Below are 18,779 nucleotides of genomic sequence, written 5' to 3'. Positions count from 1 at the left end.
TTGTCACCACTGGGCAGTAATAAAAGTCCTGACTGTCTAGCAGGCCTTCCTCAACACCCCTGAGAATATGGGGGCACCTGGGTACAGCCCCTGGAGGGTAGAAGTCTAAGGTCCCCACTCTCTTGGTGGGGGGATGGGAGGACACATGGTTTTCTCCACGGTGCTTGGAGGGACTAGGGAGGTTTCTGCCTAAAAGTTTTCTGTCTTGCTAAGCTGTCTTATTCTTTTCCTTAGGCTAGAGAGATCAGGCTTTGGAGGACTTCTTTGTCTGCATCCTTAGAATTTCTGGACTGATGGCTTATTTTTATCACTATCTTTTGTGGTGGTACTGGGGTTTGAACTTGGAATCTTAACTTGCTAGGAAGGTGCTCTACCACTTGAGCCAACCCTCCAACCCTTATTTTTCACTTTAGTTACTTTTACATAGGGTCTTGAGATTTATTTTATTTTGGCCTGGGCTGACCTTGGACTATGATTCTCCTACCTACATCTCCTGTGTAGCTAGGATTACAGGTATGAGACACTGTACCTGGCCCATAAATTAATGGTGTCTTCATTTCCAAGTCTGGGATACATGAAGCATAAAGAAACTTCAAGGAACTTAGCACAATGTTTTTCCATGGTCCTGAGCCCCCAAGCTCATCTGCCTCTTCTTGTCAACTTTCTAATTCTCATAGTGTTTGCTTTCTATGAAATGTTCAGGGGGGTTAGTTGTACTTAGCAGGAAGAATAAGGAAAAATATGTCTATTCCTTTTACCCAGAAGTGACGGCTCAATCATTTTTTAAGAATTTAAAGAAATATTGAGACCAAAAGGTATGAAAACTATTAGTCAATTTTAAGAGTTATTAGGTTTTAGATTATATGGATATGTGAAACAAAAGATTTTTAGAGTTGTTCTCAATTAGGTCACTTTCTGCTCATTGAGCCATATAAAGACAAGAAAACAGAAGGTCATCTCAGCATTTTTACCATATTCTACATAAGAGGCATTTTACCACCCAAAGAAAGAAAACAGAAATCTTGAAAGAAGCCACAATACTTTAAATGTATAAGTTGAGGATTACAAAAAATTTTCACCTATTTTTTTATTCTTCTCACTCAGCTTTACCTAAGTCCCTTTGAAGAGACAAGCAAGTGGGAACTTCTGCCCTTGTGACCTCTCTGCCAGTGTGGACTAAAACTAACACTGCTGGTAAGAACAGGATAAAATTTTGTTAAATGAAATGCTCTCCAGATTTATTTTGTGGTACTTGTAGACAGGTTCTTTTTGCTCACACTTGATCTATAAAATCAAGTTGCTTGTCCTGTGTAGGCCACTGTCTTCCACATACCCAAGTTCTAGAACAATAGTCCAATACAGAAATACAGCAAGGTCTGTGAAGAGGACTGTAACGGCAGAAGTTGGTTGCTATTTTGGGGGTAAAATTTTTATTATAAGCCTTTCTTATGTTCCCCCTCCCCCACCTATTTTTACCCAGAGGTTATTGTGCTAGCTGTATTTTTAGCAAATAATAAATAAAGAAATAAAATTAAAATAAATATTGGGTTCAATCCAGACCAAATTAGGCTGCACAGCTGTTTTCCCTTAGACACTCAACAGCATTACTCATTCATCCTCTGCAGGTCTCATGAGGCAGGGTTGAGAGAGATGAGGACAAAGCTTTTTGTTCCTCTGTGGTTCTCCAGCAATCAGGAGAACCTTTCTCCAGGACAAGGTACTTACGCACTGGATCTGCAGAAATAGCCTTTGTGAAACAGAGGAGTTCTCCGCTTAGAAAGACATCATTTAATTCCCACAGTCTTGGTTTACTTCAATAGAACTCTCTAGACTGAATTATTTCCCAAAGGGCCATCGAGCCAAGTGCTAATTTAGTCTCGATGCTCCAAGGAGGAGAAGCCTGCACTTGTCAGTGGTGCATCTCAGGATGGAAATAAGCTAGCTTGCTCTAGCTTTCTGCTGGGCCAGGAAGCAGGATTGCAGGAGAGAGCAAATGTTCTTACAGTCTAATCAATCTTGCAGAGCAGATGGATATGGCAATTAGTGCAAAAATAATTTTGCCAAGAATATTAACACTTCTAGAGTTTATCAAGAAAGGGTGAAGTTTCTACTCAATAATTTTCTAAATTTATAGAATATTTGCTGGTGAGCAACAGGGTATAGGATACCTGGTTTTATGCTCTTGTGTAGGTCAAAGTAATTAGTAGAGATGAATGAATTGGGTTATTTATATACATCAAGTGAGATGTAGACTTGAGAACAAAAGAGTTTTCTGGCTAATATATGATCCAGCTCTTCTAAAAAATACTGAAATGATTATTTTGTTTGGATACAAATTATCTAAAACATTGCTTTAATTCTTTTCTTTCTTTCTTTTTTTTTTTTGGTGGTATTGGGTTTTAACACAGGGTCTTGCACTTGCTCGGCAAGCATTCTACCACTGAAAGCATGCTGCAGCTTTTTATGCTTTATTTTTCAGATAGGGTTTTACATTTTTTGCCCAAAGCCAGCTTCAGTCTGTGATCCTTCATCCTATGTACCCCATGCAGCTAAGATTACAGCTGTGCACCCTTACACTTAGCTTGTTTTTGAGATAAGGTCTTGATAACTTTTTACCTGGGCTAACCTCTAACCATGATCCTATTTCTGTCTCCCAGTAGCTGGGATTGCAGACATGAGCCACCATATCCTGCTAGACCCTTGCTTTAATTCCTTACTTTTACAAACCTAGGCACAGTTTAATGGTCTAGGGCAGAAGTTGACAACATTTTCTCTAAAGGAACAGAGATTAGATATTATAGCATGCCAGACCATATGGGGTCTTTCACAGTCACATGAAACTCTTCTGTAGTAGCCCAAAAGCAGCCACAGAGAATACAAAAATGAAGAGGAATGGCCCTGTTCCAGTAAAATTTTACTTACCAAGTGGGTGGTAGGACAGATTTGGCTAATGAAACCCAGGTTACTGATTCCTGATCTTCAGCACTGGTATTATTGTTCCATCTTTTCTAATATCATATATGAAAACATATTTTTTCAAAATTATGGCATTCATTGGAAGAACTAAACACAAATAGGCAATGTCTCTATAATCATTAAAAGAAGTAGGTTTGAGATACAGTTTCCACATGGTTCCATGGTGTAATGGTGAGTGCTCTGGACTCTTAATCCAGAGATACAGTTTCCAGAAATTTTTCTCATCATATGAAATTATGCAGAAGGTATGTTTCCCCTTTGAGTAATCTCACTTCTTAGCCAAAGTCTTCCTACTTTCTTCCCAATATGGGCTTCTGGCTTCTCTTCCTGTATGCCTTCTTCTAGCTCTCTTCTTCCTTTCATTTTATTCTTTTGCACAATCCTCCTCCTATAGCTCTCCAGGTTTCAAGTTCATTTTGGTCAAATAGAATTTTGTGAATGTCCTAATCAGGAGCTATGCCCCTGTGGCAAGGAAGGTTAGAGCAGAGAACAGAGCGCACAGGGGCAATACTCCGTGCATTTTGAGAGGCCACAGGGTTGTTGGAAAATCTGTCCACTTGGGCTAGCTACATAACTTCTCTGTGCTTGAGTTTTACCATCACGAATATAATGCTAATAATGTATCTATCTTATGGAGAGTTAGTAGATTTGCGTGGTAAAGGGTTTAGAGGATGGCCAGCACATAACTTCAGGAACAATGTGAGGATATTTGTTTTCACCATTTCTAGTCAACATTGTACTGGACATTACAGAAAATAAAAGAAAGAAGGCATTTTGATTGAAAAGAAAACAATAAAACTGTCTTTATTTGTAAGATGATAGGATTATGTAGAAAATCTAATAGGATCTACAAAAAAGAAAGGAAAGAAAAAAGATCACCATTTAGTAAGTTTAGAGTAGGTTGTAAGACAAAAGTTCAATGTATAAAAATAAAAAATGCCTCCCCATATTCAAAATATAGCATTGGTCATAAAAAAATTTAAGGAGTACTATTTGCAATGGAATAAAAAATACGAAGTCACTTAAGGATAAACCTGACCAAGATATGGTATTGAGGCAGGCTAGAAGTAGGAAAAGTTTGGGGCTCATGCAGGTTGCCTGGAGATGGCCCAGACCACCCTCCTCTGCCTGGGAGCCACCCATTCCCCTCCCCACTCAGTCATTATTAGTTGGGAATCTCCTGGGTGGGCCCTCCTGATGGATTAATATAGGTTTTAAAAGCACCTGAAAGAGAAAAAGCATGCTCTCTTGGCCAGTGGATTCCACCTGTGTCCACCATTCTCCCTTTGTATTTCCTCTCCTAACTTGTAATAAACCCCATTTATACCTATGTGGTCTCCTTGAATTCTTCCACACGGGATCTCAAGGACTAAGGTTTTCTGGAAACACCATTTGCCATTAACAGTAGGACTGTACATTGAAAACAATCAAACGTTGCTGAGAGAAAATAAAGAAGAGCTGTATAAATGAAGAGATATGTGGTGTTCATGGATGTAAAGATTCAGAGTTAACATGTCGGTTAACAGCATCAAAGACAAACAGCTTCAAAACAAAAGACAGAGTTCAGAAGAGGCACATGTGACAATTGGCTTTCGACAAAAATGCAAAGACAGTTTAAAAAGGGTGAGGGCTGGGGTGTGGCTTAAGTGGTGGAGCACCTGCCTAGCAAAGATGCAAAGACAACTCAATGGAGAAAGAATAAACTTAAAAGAAAGGTACTGGAACAATTGGAAATGCATGAAAAGATGAAGAAGAAAGAGGAAAAGAAGGTGAGGTGGATGAATGGACAGATGATTGATAGATAAATAGATGATAGGTAGGTAAATAGATGATAGAAAGATGATAGGTAGATAGAGAATGAAATGAGACATTGGGAGGAGGAGAGAGAGAATTTTGATGTAGATATTATACCATATACAAAAATTGACTCAAAATAAATCATAGATCTAAATGCAAATCCTAAAACTAAAAAACTTTTAAAAGGACAGATAAGAGAAAATCTGTGACCTTAAATTAGGCAAACATTACTTATTTGCAGCATTGAAAATAAGACCTTTCAAAGAAAAAAAAAAACTGTGAGATTGGACTTTGCCAAAATTAAAAACATCATTTCTTCAAAATACACTGTTTAGGAGAATGAAAATATAAGCCATAGACTGAAACAAGAAATATTTGCAAACCACGTATAAAGGACTCTCAAAATTCTATAATAAAAAAAAAAAGACCCAATAAAAATGGGCAAAGCAATAGACACTTCACAGAAGATAGATGGAGAGCAAGTCATCACATGAAAATATATTCAGTCAAAGAAATATAACTGATTAAGCAAATGAAAAATTAAAATCAGAGCATCATAGCACTATATACCCATTAAAGTGTTGAAAACTAACAAGACTGACCATATCAGTTATTGGCAAGAATATAGAGTAACAAGAATACACAGAGTTGATGGTAATGTATATCAGTACAACCACTTAGGAAAATAGCTTGTTAGTTTCTTAAGAAGTTAAACATATACCTATGATAGGCACAGTTATTTTCTTCCTACGAATTTACCCAAGAGAAATGACAGCGTATGTCCAAAGGTTTGTATATAAATGTTCATGGCAGTTTTATTCATAGTAGCCCAAAACTGGAAATAACCCAAAGTCCATCAGACAGTTAATGAAATAAATTGTGTTATATCCACAAAAGGGAGTATTTCTTAACAATAAAAAGGAATGAACATGGATGAATATTGTAATAATTATGCTGAGTTTTTTTTTAAAGGCCAGGCAAAAGTTTAGTGCATTCTGAATGATTCTATTCATATAAAATTCTAGAATATGCAAATTACTCTACACTGACAGAAGGCAGATCAGTGGTTTTATGGGGATAATGATACATGAGCATGCAAAGGGTAAGGGGAGGGATAGTTACAAAAGGGCACAGGGAAATTACTGGGATGATGGATTTGTTCCTTATGTTCCCAGTTATGTGTTTGTGTATAGGCACATATGTCATATAGGTTTTTGACATATTTATGTCAAGCATATCAAATTGTATACTTCAAATAGGTACGGTTACTATATGTCAGTTATACCTCAATAATTTTGCTAGTTGCCAATTTAAAATGTATCATGTAGAGAATTGTCATGGGATGTGGCTCTCATTCCAATGTCCAATATTTCTGCTAAATTGTGTAATTTCATTCATCCATTCATTCATTCACCAAACATATTTCTGTGGCAGGATTTGAATAATACAAGTACGTGCTAGCGAATTTACTTGAATTTATATGGTTGATTATAATTGTAGTTTAAGCGTTACATGAAAACTTCAGACACTTAAAAGCCCTGATGATACTGAATGTAGAATTTCATCTCTGTAACATTATTTTCTTCTTGGAAGCTCAGTAGGATTTTTTTTTTTTTCCAGAATCATCTTGCCACACTCTGACATTTGAGGGGTTTGATTTTATTTGATGCATTACCCCTTAAAAAAGTAGGATAAATGCCAAATGCCTTTGGGAACTTCAATATTTTTAGTACCAAATTATTTAGTTCTTCATTTGAACAATAAGTTTCCCAGACTGTTCCAATTGGTGTATGAATTATATATAGGAATTATCAAATCCAGCTAACTTTTTATTATGTTATTTCTATTTCTTGAAGCACAAATCCTTGTTTAGGGATTTTTTTTTTCTCCCCAGGCAGACTTCGGCCCTTTTAAATTTCATTTTCTTGGGAATGTTGCAAACATTCTCCCTCACTCTGCTGTCAGGTCTATTGTAGTAGACCCAATTCTTCATTTTGTCTGCTTCTCACCTGCTTCTGTCTATTTATTTGTGTATAAGATGTCAAAGGAAAATGAAAAGTAACACCTCAAAATACCACCTTGTAAAAGAAAATGCCAACAAATTCTTTTCTGCACCTGAAGCTCTTAATTCTTTAATCCACCATGGAATGTTGCTTAATTACATATTTTATCATGCATAACTGAAAATTATGTACTTTAGTTTCAACAATGATATGAAAGCATGTATTGTTTATAAATAAAAAGAGGCTGGTTTGTCTCCGTTTTTTCATGTCACAAATATTTGTGGTATTCTCACAGGTTCTTCTGAAACTTGGCTTTTTGAAAATTCTTAGCACGCTAAGGAAATTTCAAGTGTTAATGTTTTCTCTAGAAATCAGGAAATCTATTACTTTGCAAAATAAGATGATGTCATAACACTGAAAAGTAGTTTTTTTTGAAGACATTACTTCTTTACTGAGTTTTACAAAGTACTTATTGATAGAAAAATACTACAATTGTTGAGCTAGGTGACGAATCCTTGGGAGGAGTCTTCGTCTTGACTTTTTCCTGTACATTTGAAATTTTCCATAATAAAATGTTTTTAAAAAACATTTGATATGCATAGAATTCATGCCAGAACAATAGGATTTGAGGATTACTATTTCATGATTAAATATTCCATACACTTGATTTTGGTTGCTTAATGATCTTTTTCATATTAGCAAAATATAAGTTATAGATCTGAAATTTGTGCATTGCAATTATTTCTTTCTGCATTTGAGAAAGATTTTATTAAAGAGAAAATATAGAAATGTGAAGATAGAAAACTTGGGTTTGAGACTATTATGGCCACCTCAGAGCTGAACAAGTCAATTAACCTATTTGAGATTTCCTTCCCTGTCTTTGAAGAGGGAATTTTAGTGCCTATCTGAAGTGCCTCATAGTGGAATGAAAAGCTTTAAACAAGGTATGTTAGGGCCTCAGAAGATGAAGTACTCTGTAAGTGTTATCATTTCAAACACATTTGAGGGCAGTACTAGCAAAGGGGCCTCAGAAGGTAGGACACCTTTGTACTAGAGCTGGTAAGATGGTTATGTGGACATTAAAATTGATAACAGGTGGAGTAGATGAAACCGGTTCCTACATTGAGAAGTTGTTTAACATAATTTTTGTCCTGGCCAACTGTTCATTTGTATCACATTGCTACAAACTCAACAAATTAAAGGACATATCAGAATATCTGAACTTAAACACTCTGATTTGCAGGTACTGTTGATTCTTTCATGAGTGGGAAATGAGAGCAGCAAATGGGACATTTCTGTTTTGGAAGGGGTTAAGGACATAAATTAAAGACTCAGTCACTGTGATGAAAACGTCTTATTGCGTATGTTTCTGATTGGGCTAACAGTAAAGAAATAATATTAAACATTTAACTTGGTATTAATATGTCACTTTAGTTTCTCTGCAAGGTAACAAATGGATGGCTCTACTGTAACCCATCAGCCACCTAATCAACCATTATCATACAGAGCAGGGCCCAAGTCCAGTGCTTTTGCTCACAGTAGATACACAAGCAGCTGAAAATAGCCAGTGGAAAAATATGACTTAATACACAACCTTGGTACAAGTCATTGAATTTTGGTAGTGTTCTTTTGATAAAATTAGGAGATATAGCTATTTATCTATGTATTCCACATTAAGTAGGATAATATAAGAAAGGCTTAAAAATGTTGCTCATCTTTTAAACATTAATTCCAAACTATTTTTATTTAACATATAGTATTGTAAAACAGTTATAGTATTCTGGACATATACACCTTCCACCCACACTTAATAAGGGTACGTTATATTTTATTAAAAATGTGCATATTAATAGATCGTAGTTCAGCTTTTGTCAAAAGACATGCAAGTTACCACTTTTTACATTAAAAGAATTGTTTCAGAAGAAACACTGAATCCATAATATGCCCCTCTAAAAGATAAAAAATATTTATTTGTAAGATAGAGTATTGGTATTTTCTCATACTTTATGATTAACATTTTTGGATTTCTGTTGGTTTCCAGTCATGCAAACTTCTGGCTTGCTTTAACACAGAAGTCCTAATTCTGTCAGCTACATTGTAGGGTATACACATTTTAATTGCTCCTTTGAAAGTATCACCAGGCGGTTCAGAATATCTCATTTATTGAAAATATTGTGACAGCCAAGGAACTTTGTATCAGCCAGATGTTAACAACAGGGAATAGGGCAGAATTTGATCAGGGAATGTGTGATATTGACATTTTAAGTCAATCTTGAACCATTTAAATATTTTCTATTTCGGCTATGTATTTTAGATAAGCACAGTTAGATATAGATATCACTACTTGGGGGGAAAAACTTAAGCTCAGAATTCCTTAGTACTAACTGCTAATCAATACACATTTTATACATAGTATGTACAGACTTTGCTACCAAGTGCTACACAACTAGGGCACATATTAGCTTGGTTTTCAAAGGTTATGTCAACTCTGCATATTGTGTGGCAAGGAGATACTATCAACATTATTTTTTGCATAATGTGTAAGCATTATACGGCCACAGAGTGTAATACAAATTAGTGGCAAAGTGCTGAGTGAAGGAACCCACGACAGATTCAGATGCTCAAGGCTGAATATTACCCGTAAACTACCTGACTCTGCTCAGGACTTAACAGCACATAGCACTATGTCATGCCTACCTTTTCAAAGTCTCTGAACTACTTGGACACAATGAAGCTTGTTAAAGGAATTTTACCATAGTCACAGGCAACAAAAGGAGAACTGGCATGGGTGGTAACGACATTGGGGGACTGATATGAAGATCACCTGAACTTTTCCAAAATGTGCCATCTTTCCTGAAAACAATTTTGCTTAACAAATGCTTTGTACTAAAAAAAACCATGCTGACCTTAAAAAGTTAAGTAAGAGAATTTTGTTAGTAAGATTATGTTGATTTCCAACACACATTCATCATTTCATCAAAAACTATTTCAATAGAATTCTGGAAGCTATTAGGAATGGAAAATATTACTTGCAAACCAATCCCTTCTTCTAAAACATCACTAAATTTCATGCCGATTTGACATCTTGTGGTAAGCGTTGGGCTAGATAAAAAGGAAAAAAGAGACATCCATTCTACTTGATTCTAGACTTTAAATTTGGGGAAAACAAGATAATTGTTTTAGTTAATGGCATTATTCTTAGTACTATCTATTTTACTATCTTTTAAAATACTTGAAATGTAGTTTGCTTTAATAAAAATTTCTTTGGCTCAAATGATTACTTTTCTGAACTCTAGTGAAGAAACTTTAAAGTTTGTTTTCTCATTTAAAAAAAAAAAAAAAAAAAACCAAAAACTGGAAACTAGTTTGCAACAAACCAGCAGCCTCCAGGATAGCTCAGCTGGACTTCAAAAGTAAACACAACTTTAAAGCTTCATTGAGAGTCTTCCATAATCCCATTTTAGCTGATGCTAAAATACAGAGGCCAGTTGCCTACCAATGAGCTCACCCAGGCCTGAGGAAAAGGTCCGGCTGCATAACTATGTCTGCAGGAACCCAGATATCCCCCATTGACATTTACGGAATTTGAAAAAAAAAAAAAGCCAAAAAATAAATAACAAAACAACCCAAAACTAAACAGGCCTCAATCCTTTCTGTGACCACTAAGGAACCTTACTTCATGGTATGGCTGTTTTCTAAGGTTTTATGTTGCAAGAATTTTGAAGATGTTTAAATTGCAGGTGTGGTATTTTTATATTCTTCGCGTAGTTATGATATATACAGTCAAATGAGCTCAGAATGATCAATTTTCTCCACTTATAACTTGTTAAAAACAAAACAAAAAAAAAAGTGCTTAGTAAGGGGTTCCTACACAGAGGTTCATTTTTTCTGCACTTATTTTCTGTTACTACTACTGACTTTTAAAAATACACCTTAGCTTAAGGAAAAGTGTTGCCATAATCGAAGGACTGTGAGATAAAAGCAGATGAATCCGTTCTAAGCACAAAGCTGCTAGAAAGTGAATTTGTGCTTTTGTTAGAATCTTTTGACTGTCCTGTTTATTATGCAAAAGAACAGATAACCATCTTCATTGTGAAATTTCATACCTATTTAAAATGAGTACGTTTATGATTTAAATTTACGTGTTTCAAGTGACTTTTCAATTGCTCTTTTTAAAAATCAGCTAAATGTCATTTAGAAAGTCTTAACATGCACCAAAGTGACAGGGTCATCCTTTGACTGTTGTTAAAGTTACTTCACATAAGCAGACAAACCCTACCATGTCATACCATACAAACAATTTTAATTGTGTAGTTACAGTCAATAACCACTCCTAATCAGAACATCTCTGCATAAAGAAAATTGTGATCCACTTATAAAAACAGCCAGCTGTAACAAAATAGCTGGTGTTTTCATAGCCATAAACTCATAAAAAAGAAATACACCTTTATACAGAAACTTTATACAGATGTAGCTTTAAAATTGATTGTAAACCAAAGGAAGACACATTGCAAACATCAATTATTTTTTCACATTAATTGCATAATTTTCTAAGGTGATCTATTAGTTTTATTAACCTAAGCTTATTTGCATGATAGTAAAAATTGCATACAACAATAAGAGTGAAGCTTATAGTATGAATTGCTTGGGTAACATAGAGCATTTTTTTATAGGCAACTGTGTAAAGCACATTTTTCTCTAGTTAAAACTTTTAAGACACTTTGTTTTACTGCCCATCAAAATACATTTATAAATAGAAAAGAATCAGTATGGTAACAAGAGAAGCAATATTACATTTAACGGAAACTTCTAAAAAATTAATTACAACAGGGTGCTGCAGGATCTACAAATAAATAAAAAGGACTAAATTGTGTTTCACATTTTCTTTTCCTTTTTTTTTTTTGCTTAAAAAAATCATATAACAATGATAATGAAAAAAATTACAGTGAACTTTTATTTCCAAAATAAAAAAAAACAAATTTGAATTACGGCAGTGCCATATAATACAAGGCATTTGTTGGCATGTCATTTTAAACTGCATTCACAGTCTATAGTTCTTTTGTAACATACAATAGAGTAACAAACTCTTTTTTTTTTCCTTTATTTTTTTAAAATAAGGGGCAAGTTTCCAAAGATCAGTGTGGAGTGTTATAGAAATAATTAAAGGAAAGGAAAGCATAACCACAGAAGTTATAATGCTTGTTTGAGGCTCCAGAATAATTATAATTAAAAAAAAAAAATCTCTGGTATCATGCTGACTGGGCACGCACCCGTGGTGCATCCCTGGAACACAAATTTTAATACCAAACAATCCTTGATGCTTCACCTGGGGCTGCCGAGCAGTTTGTAAAACATTTAGTGCAGTCTGTTCTATCCTTCCCAACTTTCCTGTTTGTGCAAGTTTCTGAAGATTTATTGGCCAAACAATGGACAACAAAGGTTTTCTGAGCGAACACAAGGTGGACTTTTCATTTTGTTAGTAAATACCAGTGGCACTGTTGAATGAAAATAACACTTTGATCTCAGTCTTTCAGATCAGCATTAATGTCTGTGTGGCCTTCCACGGCTAGCTCTTCCTCTAGTTTCACCGAGAAAAGGGTGTTGGCATTTTTATCTTGGACACTGTCTTCTAAATCCTTCAGCAACTCCTCTTCCTTATATTCTGCCACATCCACCTCTAAGCCAGAATTGTCCTTCAGTTTGCCGTGATGCTTGAGATAGTACCGCTGGTTCTGAAAGAACTTGATGATGGTGTACTTGGGAAGGTCAAGTTGGGCGGACAAAGTCTGGATGGCCTCTTCATCTGGGTATAGGCCCACATCTTGTATGAAACTCTGGAGGATTCCCAGGGCCTCCACGGAAATTTTGGTTCGTGGCCGGGTCTTCTGCCGGTTCTCCTCGTCGGACTCGGCAGGCGAGGCCACAGTGGGCTGTCGTGGGGGGAGCCGGGGACCTGCCTGTGGCTGTGGCTGTGGCTGTGATGGTGGTGGTGCCTGCTGCTGCTGCTGCTGTTGCTGCTGTTGCTGCTGCTGCTGCTGCAAGGAAACAAGGAGATGGTCAGAGCTCTGCTCCCCGCTCCCCACAAAGCCAGCTAGAATTAGAACACGGCGGTGTGCATTCCACACAGAGCACCTCTGACAGGGACAGGTTCGCAGTCAGAAGCAGGCCAGCTAAATTGTTTACAGCATTTAGGAAAAAAAAAAATCAAAATGATATGAAGTGGGAAGACAGGAAATAGTGCGGCTTTCAGGTGCTGCTGTGCTCACTTATCAGAGATCAGTAGAGGAGAAGAAAACTCAGCATTCGGAAAACCAGAGCCATAAACTTCTCCAGATGGACACGCATCAAAGGCAAAGACAGCACAGCAAATTAGAAAGTCAATAATTAACAGAAGATTTAAAACGAAGATTGAGAAGCAAGGATTTCAAAGACATTCTGGAAAGGTAAGCTACAAAGCCACGGGGAAAGAAGCAGGTTCTGCCCCTTTCCAATGCATGGCTAAGACACGGAGCAAAACCAGAAGGGGGCACCTGGACTTAGGCAGCAGGCTCTCCAAAACATGTTCGAGTCTCACATGTGTGAACCATCTCCCAGACAGCTCCAATTTCATACATACGACTTCTTACCAAACTGTACTAGGCTGACGCTAAGTTTTTTTTCTTACCCGAAAATAAAGGTTCATTTCACTGTATGCTGGCTAGCAAATTGTTTTGTCTATAGTAAATTCAGATGTGATTAGGATTTAAATTTAGTGTATACAGACACTTTTTTGTAATTAGTAGCTGTATATGCACTGTAATTTCCGTACACAATTATACATAACAAATGTGTGACACACACATTTACTGTACTCTTGATATCCATAATTCTTATCTACAAAGCAAATCAACCTGAGTGAGTGGCAAAATATTAGAATATTTGTACTGTGCTTAAGCAGAGTTAAAATTGCCTCTTATCCCCCTAAGAAGCAATTTTATTAAAAACAATTTACATTTTCAAACAAGTACTATTTTTATTACTTAACATATATCTTTCTCTCCTTTGTTTTAGCTGAAACAGTAAGTTTTCCAGGCATTCATGATTATTTTAGTGTTTGATACCCTAAGGGATTCTCTTTTTTCAATTTGTTTTATCTTGAATACATTCAAAGATCTTTTTTCTTTTTTCCTAGTAGATGGATAACTCTATTACTTTAGCTACACATATCTGTATTTTTTTTTTTCCATAGCAATACCAAGAAGTAATGCAGGTGATTCAACAAAGATTCCAAAAAGCCAGTGGCATTTTCCCTTAAAGGAGAAAGCTAAAGACACCCCTCAGATTTAACAGAAGTAAGATACACAGCTCAACTTCAACTAGAACACACTTTCTAAGCTACTGAGGCTGTAAAGAGCCCCAACAAACTACCGGATCCCAGAACTCCTCAACTTAATTCATGGGGAAGGAGGCCCTCGACCAGAGACCATCAAACCACCAGATGGAACCTCCAGGTTGAACCTGCTGGTCCAGGGGTGCTTGGCCACAGTTACGGGTAGTCCATCCTGCCTGCACCTGAAGATCTTGAGCAAGGGAGCAGGTCTTTAAGCCACCCCCTCTGCTTCCCTTTCTTGCTGGCATAGGTAACCAGTGCCTGCTCACCTGAGGAGCAGTACCGAGCCATGGTGCAGGGGTCGGCAGGCCTGGCAAGAAAACGCCTCTAGACCCTCCTTTCCCATGGGTGCTGGGAGAGGGGCTCTAAAGGAAAGACAAACAGACAAGACTCACCCATGACCTGCAGCTGAGGGTAGGGAGGCTGTTCAAGGTGAAGGAAGGGCCAAGACGCAGAAAGCAAGAGGCCAAATAGGTTTCCCTCCCCTCTTCGCACTGGACCGAAGCCAAGGTATAAAATTGTGACTTTGCAAACTTCCTCTACAGAACCACAAGTAATTCCTTTCCTTGGGGGCAGTATACCATTAATTAAGAAATAGGTGGTATTTCAAATTCTGATTCTCTTTTACAAACAAGAAAACTTCTAAGCTCTCATGCACAAAACCCAAACCTCACAAAGACATACTTGCCAAATAAGAAGTGCGAAAGGGAATTCCTGCCACTTTGGGGTTGGGGAGATGAACACAACACACATGGTAGAAAAAGTGTGTTCATTTTCCTTTTATCCCCCCAAGCAAAAAGTCAGTGTACTGTTATCTCTTGCTTAAAAGCCTATGTTTAGACTGGCGGGAAGAAGAGAGACGCTAATTTCCTCACTAAGTTTAAAGCTTTGTTACTTAGTGCTGTACTGAATTGGCCAAGGTAAACGAACCTGAATCTGTTCTGCTGGAACATGGATGACATGGGGCGGCCTGTCGCCATGGTGATGCACCGCGTTGCTCTCCTGCTCATAAATGGCATCTCGCTCTGGCTGAGGAAGACTGAGGAACCTTCGGATCATGGATAGGTTCTCCCACAGGGTCCTGTTTTCTGGAGATGGATCTTCCTTCCAGCGCAACAGCTCGCACAACCAGCCCTTAGAGACAAGGGGATAATATGTCAGTTGCTGGCGGTGGGGTGGGGCTGGCATTTTCCATTAAGATCTAAAAAGGGAAGACCCTAAGAATCAACTTTTTCATATGCTTACACTTCAACCACTTTAATTTGTTTTTCCTTTTAACCTATTCAGAGAGGATAGTTGTGGCTGTGGAGGAGGAAGGTTCTGCTTCTGACGAATGTTCTTATTTACATCTTGAAGGACAGACATGTTTTCAGACTCCAAGGGCAACAGAAGTATTTATCACAGACTTTGCAGCATGCGAAATAGGAGAAAAGCACAGATAAATGTGCTCTGGAGCCATCTAGGACAATGAAGGTATTTAAGGAGTGACAGGACATGTTTTAGAAACAAACTAAGGTATTTGTGTGGGGGTGGGGTGACAGAGATACAGATGGAAACAAAGAAATATAGAGAGCGAGAGGGAGAGACAGGACATTAGGCATAAAGATTAGGATGGACATTAGAAGAACTTTTCAAGAAAGAACTTTCCAGAAAGAGACCCCAGAGTCCTTTGTTTTTCTGCCTGCTGCAGCTTGAGCATATGATCTGTCAGGCAAGCATTTTAATAGGCTTCCTGGTTTAAGAGAAAAGGAAACATTCAACGAATGCCCAAATCTGAACCTCTCTGATGCCTCCTAAGGCCCAATGTTTGATCCCAGTATTAGCTATTAAGACCTGAGAGGTCCAAGACAGCACGTTCCCTAACCACCATCTCAAACCTTCATCTTGGCTGCCATGATGAACACTAGCATGCAGTAAGGAGGACAGAGAGAAGAAAAACTCCACTGGCCAAGGAAGCCACTCCTTAGCTGTTGTGCTGTCAGTTAACAGCTCTCAGCTGCACACTGCTCTGGAGAAATGTCTGGGACCCATGCCAGATGGGGATGCTCCACTCCCTTACTGGTCTCCTCACCCCTGCGTGGCTGACCCAGTGCTACAAAGTTCCTGCCATCTCAAGAGGACTGCTCACTCTACACCTCAATGTACTCTAGGGCCATTCATATACTTTTTTTCTCCTACCACCTAAGGTCACATTCTCAATGAAACTTTTCTCCCTATTTTCCCTCACTCCTTCCAGAGCCTTCATCAAATCATGGGCACCTGATTCCCTACCCATAATAGGCTTTGCTTTTAGGGACCCTAACTAAAAACAAGGGTTTTCTTAGAAATTTTAATTACATGAGAATGGGCAGAATATAGTTTCCTTTTTAATGCGATTTTTAGATCTTGCCAAGGACCTATTATATTGTTATTTACTGGGGAATGAGTCCAGAAGCTAGAAGCTTCCCTTCTCAAACCGAACCATTTGAGAGAAAATTCTTCTGATTACAATGTACAGTGAAAAAGTGCCAGGCCTGTTTCTCCTTGAACCATATGAGACCTACTAATTATTCTAAGACAGGTATGCTTGTTTTTGTTTTTGGTGCTGAGGATGGAACCCAGGACCTTGTGCATACTAAGTGTCCTACCAATGAGCTACACCCCCAGCCTCTACCACAGTTTGATCCTCTACTCGACAGGTCTTTCAATTAAACAAATACATACACAGGTACAGTCATCCAAATGCAGTGATGCACACATTTGATGCTACTGAGTACATAATGTGAGGAGAGCAAGTAGTAGACTGAACATTTACCTGAAAGAGTATCAGCTGAAAAAAATCCTTATCACTGTGATGACAGGCCTGGAGCAGGCTCCCCAACTAACCATAGCCATTTTATGCTCACTCCCAGAATGCTGTCATATCGTTCTGCTCTACTTATATGACAATGATACTCACTACAATGCTGAATCTGAGTATTTGAGACCCACCTGTATACGATGTCATGGGAATGTTTATTTATCTCTTATATTTACTATCTGGATTAAGCCAAAAAAGAAAACGTATGTTTTCCTACATCTAAGTTATTTCGTTATACCATCTTTCTAAATTTTGCTGCTGGGTAGGTTTTAGATACACATCTTCCTGGAGACTTGAGTATTAACTGTGGTTCAGATTCCCTTCTCTCTCTGCTCTCCCTCCCCCTCCACGTCTATATCCTTAAGCTGTGACAGCCAACAGGCCCCCATGCCTGAATGTGAAAAATGGTATAGTTTTATTTACCTTTCAAGAAGTCAGGAGACTCAAGTAAGATCAGAGAAGTTTTTTTTCTTCTTTAAACTTAGCTAGTATTCTACTGCTGCAATAAGTGCTAAACATTGAACTATTTTTTTTTTTTTAGAAATAAATGCTTGTAACTAAAAATTGCTAAAAGTTAAATTAAGAATGATTCGTGTAAGAAAAGCTGCTTGGAGAGAACTGAAAATCTCCAATGATTTTCTACATCCTTTAGAAACTTTTTAAAGTAATGCAGAGCTCAGTTAGCACTTGGATATATGGGAAGAAACATGTGGATCACAGATGTTCTTTGGAAAAGAAAATCATTAGTTCTTTTAAAATGGCTAATAATGATGGCTAATGCCTAAACAATCACACTCATGCTGGTTTAACAAATATTTCAGAAGAAGAGCCCTGACTCATTCAACAAATATTTTGCTTATATTGTCACTTCTGTGTCTTTACACTTATGAGACAGATCCTTATTTTTATTAATTGCTCATGACTAACATAACATTTCCAGTAGCTTGCTATTAACCCCTGCCCTTAAATAATACTTCTAATTCCTTATCTAAAAATAATTTGATGAATTGTAAGTTGAACATGTCTCCGCTAGCCTTTCAAGAGACACGAGGATTTTTAAGACATTGAAATCAGATGCTTCTTAGAAAAATATTGAACGGTGCAGCTGGGGACTGTTAGTTCTACAAGGGTATTCCAAAAAAACCAAAGGGGAGGGGAGTGCTCCTGATGTGTATACTCCTTAAGAAATAATAGAAAACAGACATATCAACACATTTTTTTCTCTTGTCGATGTAGAAATAAACTGGCACATTCCCCAATTTGCACAGGTAAAAATAAGTTTAATTTATTCGAATACTATTTAAATACCTTGGAATATTCTGACTGCCTCAAATCCTATTGATTGTGATTCTATTAATGATGACAGTAATCTGATCTATTTTACAGAACGTGACTAAAGAGCCAAATGGTTTCTAATTCTTCAACACCTTTTTCTAGGTTAGTTTTCCATTTGATATTGTTAGAGCAGAGGAACTTGGGGAGATGAAGATGAGTTCGGGATATTTGTAGTATTTGACAAAGTACTATGCTGGTTTTTAAATGATAACAATATAGATTTATCTGGGAGGAGGGAGATGGGGAATTAAAAGCAGTTTTTTGGGTTTTTGCAAAATGTGAATATTATTCTGTTTTTAGGAGGGGGTCTCAGGAGCTTGCTGTACTATAAGACTATATGCAGGACAAATGGGGAACTACTCTCCAAATTAAATTAGATCACAACTGTTTGAACAGCAGAAAAGACAGGGGCCTAACAGCCTTAAAATAATGAGACCGATCCATTCTCAGAAAACTAAAA

At 37.4% G+C, this 18,779-nt stretch overlaps 1 protein-coding gene across 7 annotated transcripts in view; it reads right to left on the bottom strand.

Moving 5' to 3' along the window:
* Window positions 1-10,078: 10,078 nt before the first annotated feature.
* Satb1 (SATB homeobox 1) overlaps window positions 10,079-18,779 on the bottom strand; it is a 96,659-nt gene continuing 87,958 nt past the window's right edge. For 6 of the 7 annotated variants that reach the window (XM_074043839.1, XM_020186691.2, XM_074043838.1 and 3 more), the window contains exons 10-11: window positions 15,076-15,279; window positions 10,079-12,811 (exon numbers count right to left, since the gene is read on the bottom strand). In XM_074043839.1, coding sequence (XP_073899940.1) covers window positions 12,299-12,811; window positions 15,076-15,279 — 717 coding nt within the window. In that variant the 3' untranslated portion in view covers window positions 10,079-12,298. The remainder of the gene's footprint in view (window positions 12,812-15,075; window positions 15,280-18,779) is intronic. The other variant, XM_074043842.1, reaches the window with a different exon arrangement.

This window comes from Castor canadensis, chromosome 10 (assembly GCF_047511655.1).
Source record: "Castor canadensis chromosome 10, mCasCan1.hap1v2, whole genome shotgun sequence".
NCBI lineage: Eukaryota > Metazoa > Chordata > Mammalia > Rodentia > Castoridae > Castor > Castor canadensis.
This window is presented reverse-complemented; position numbering and strand designations above follow the sequence as displayed.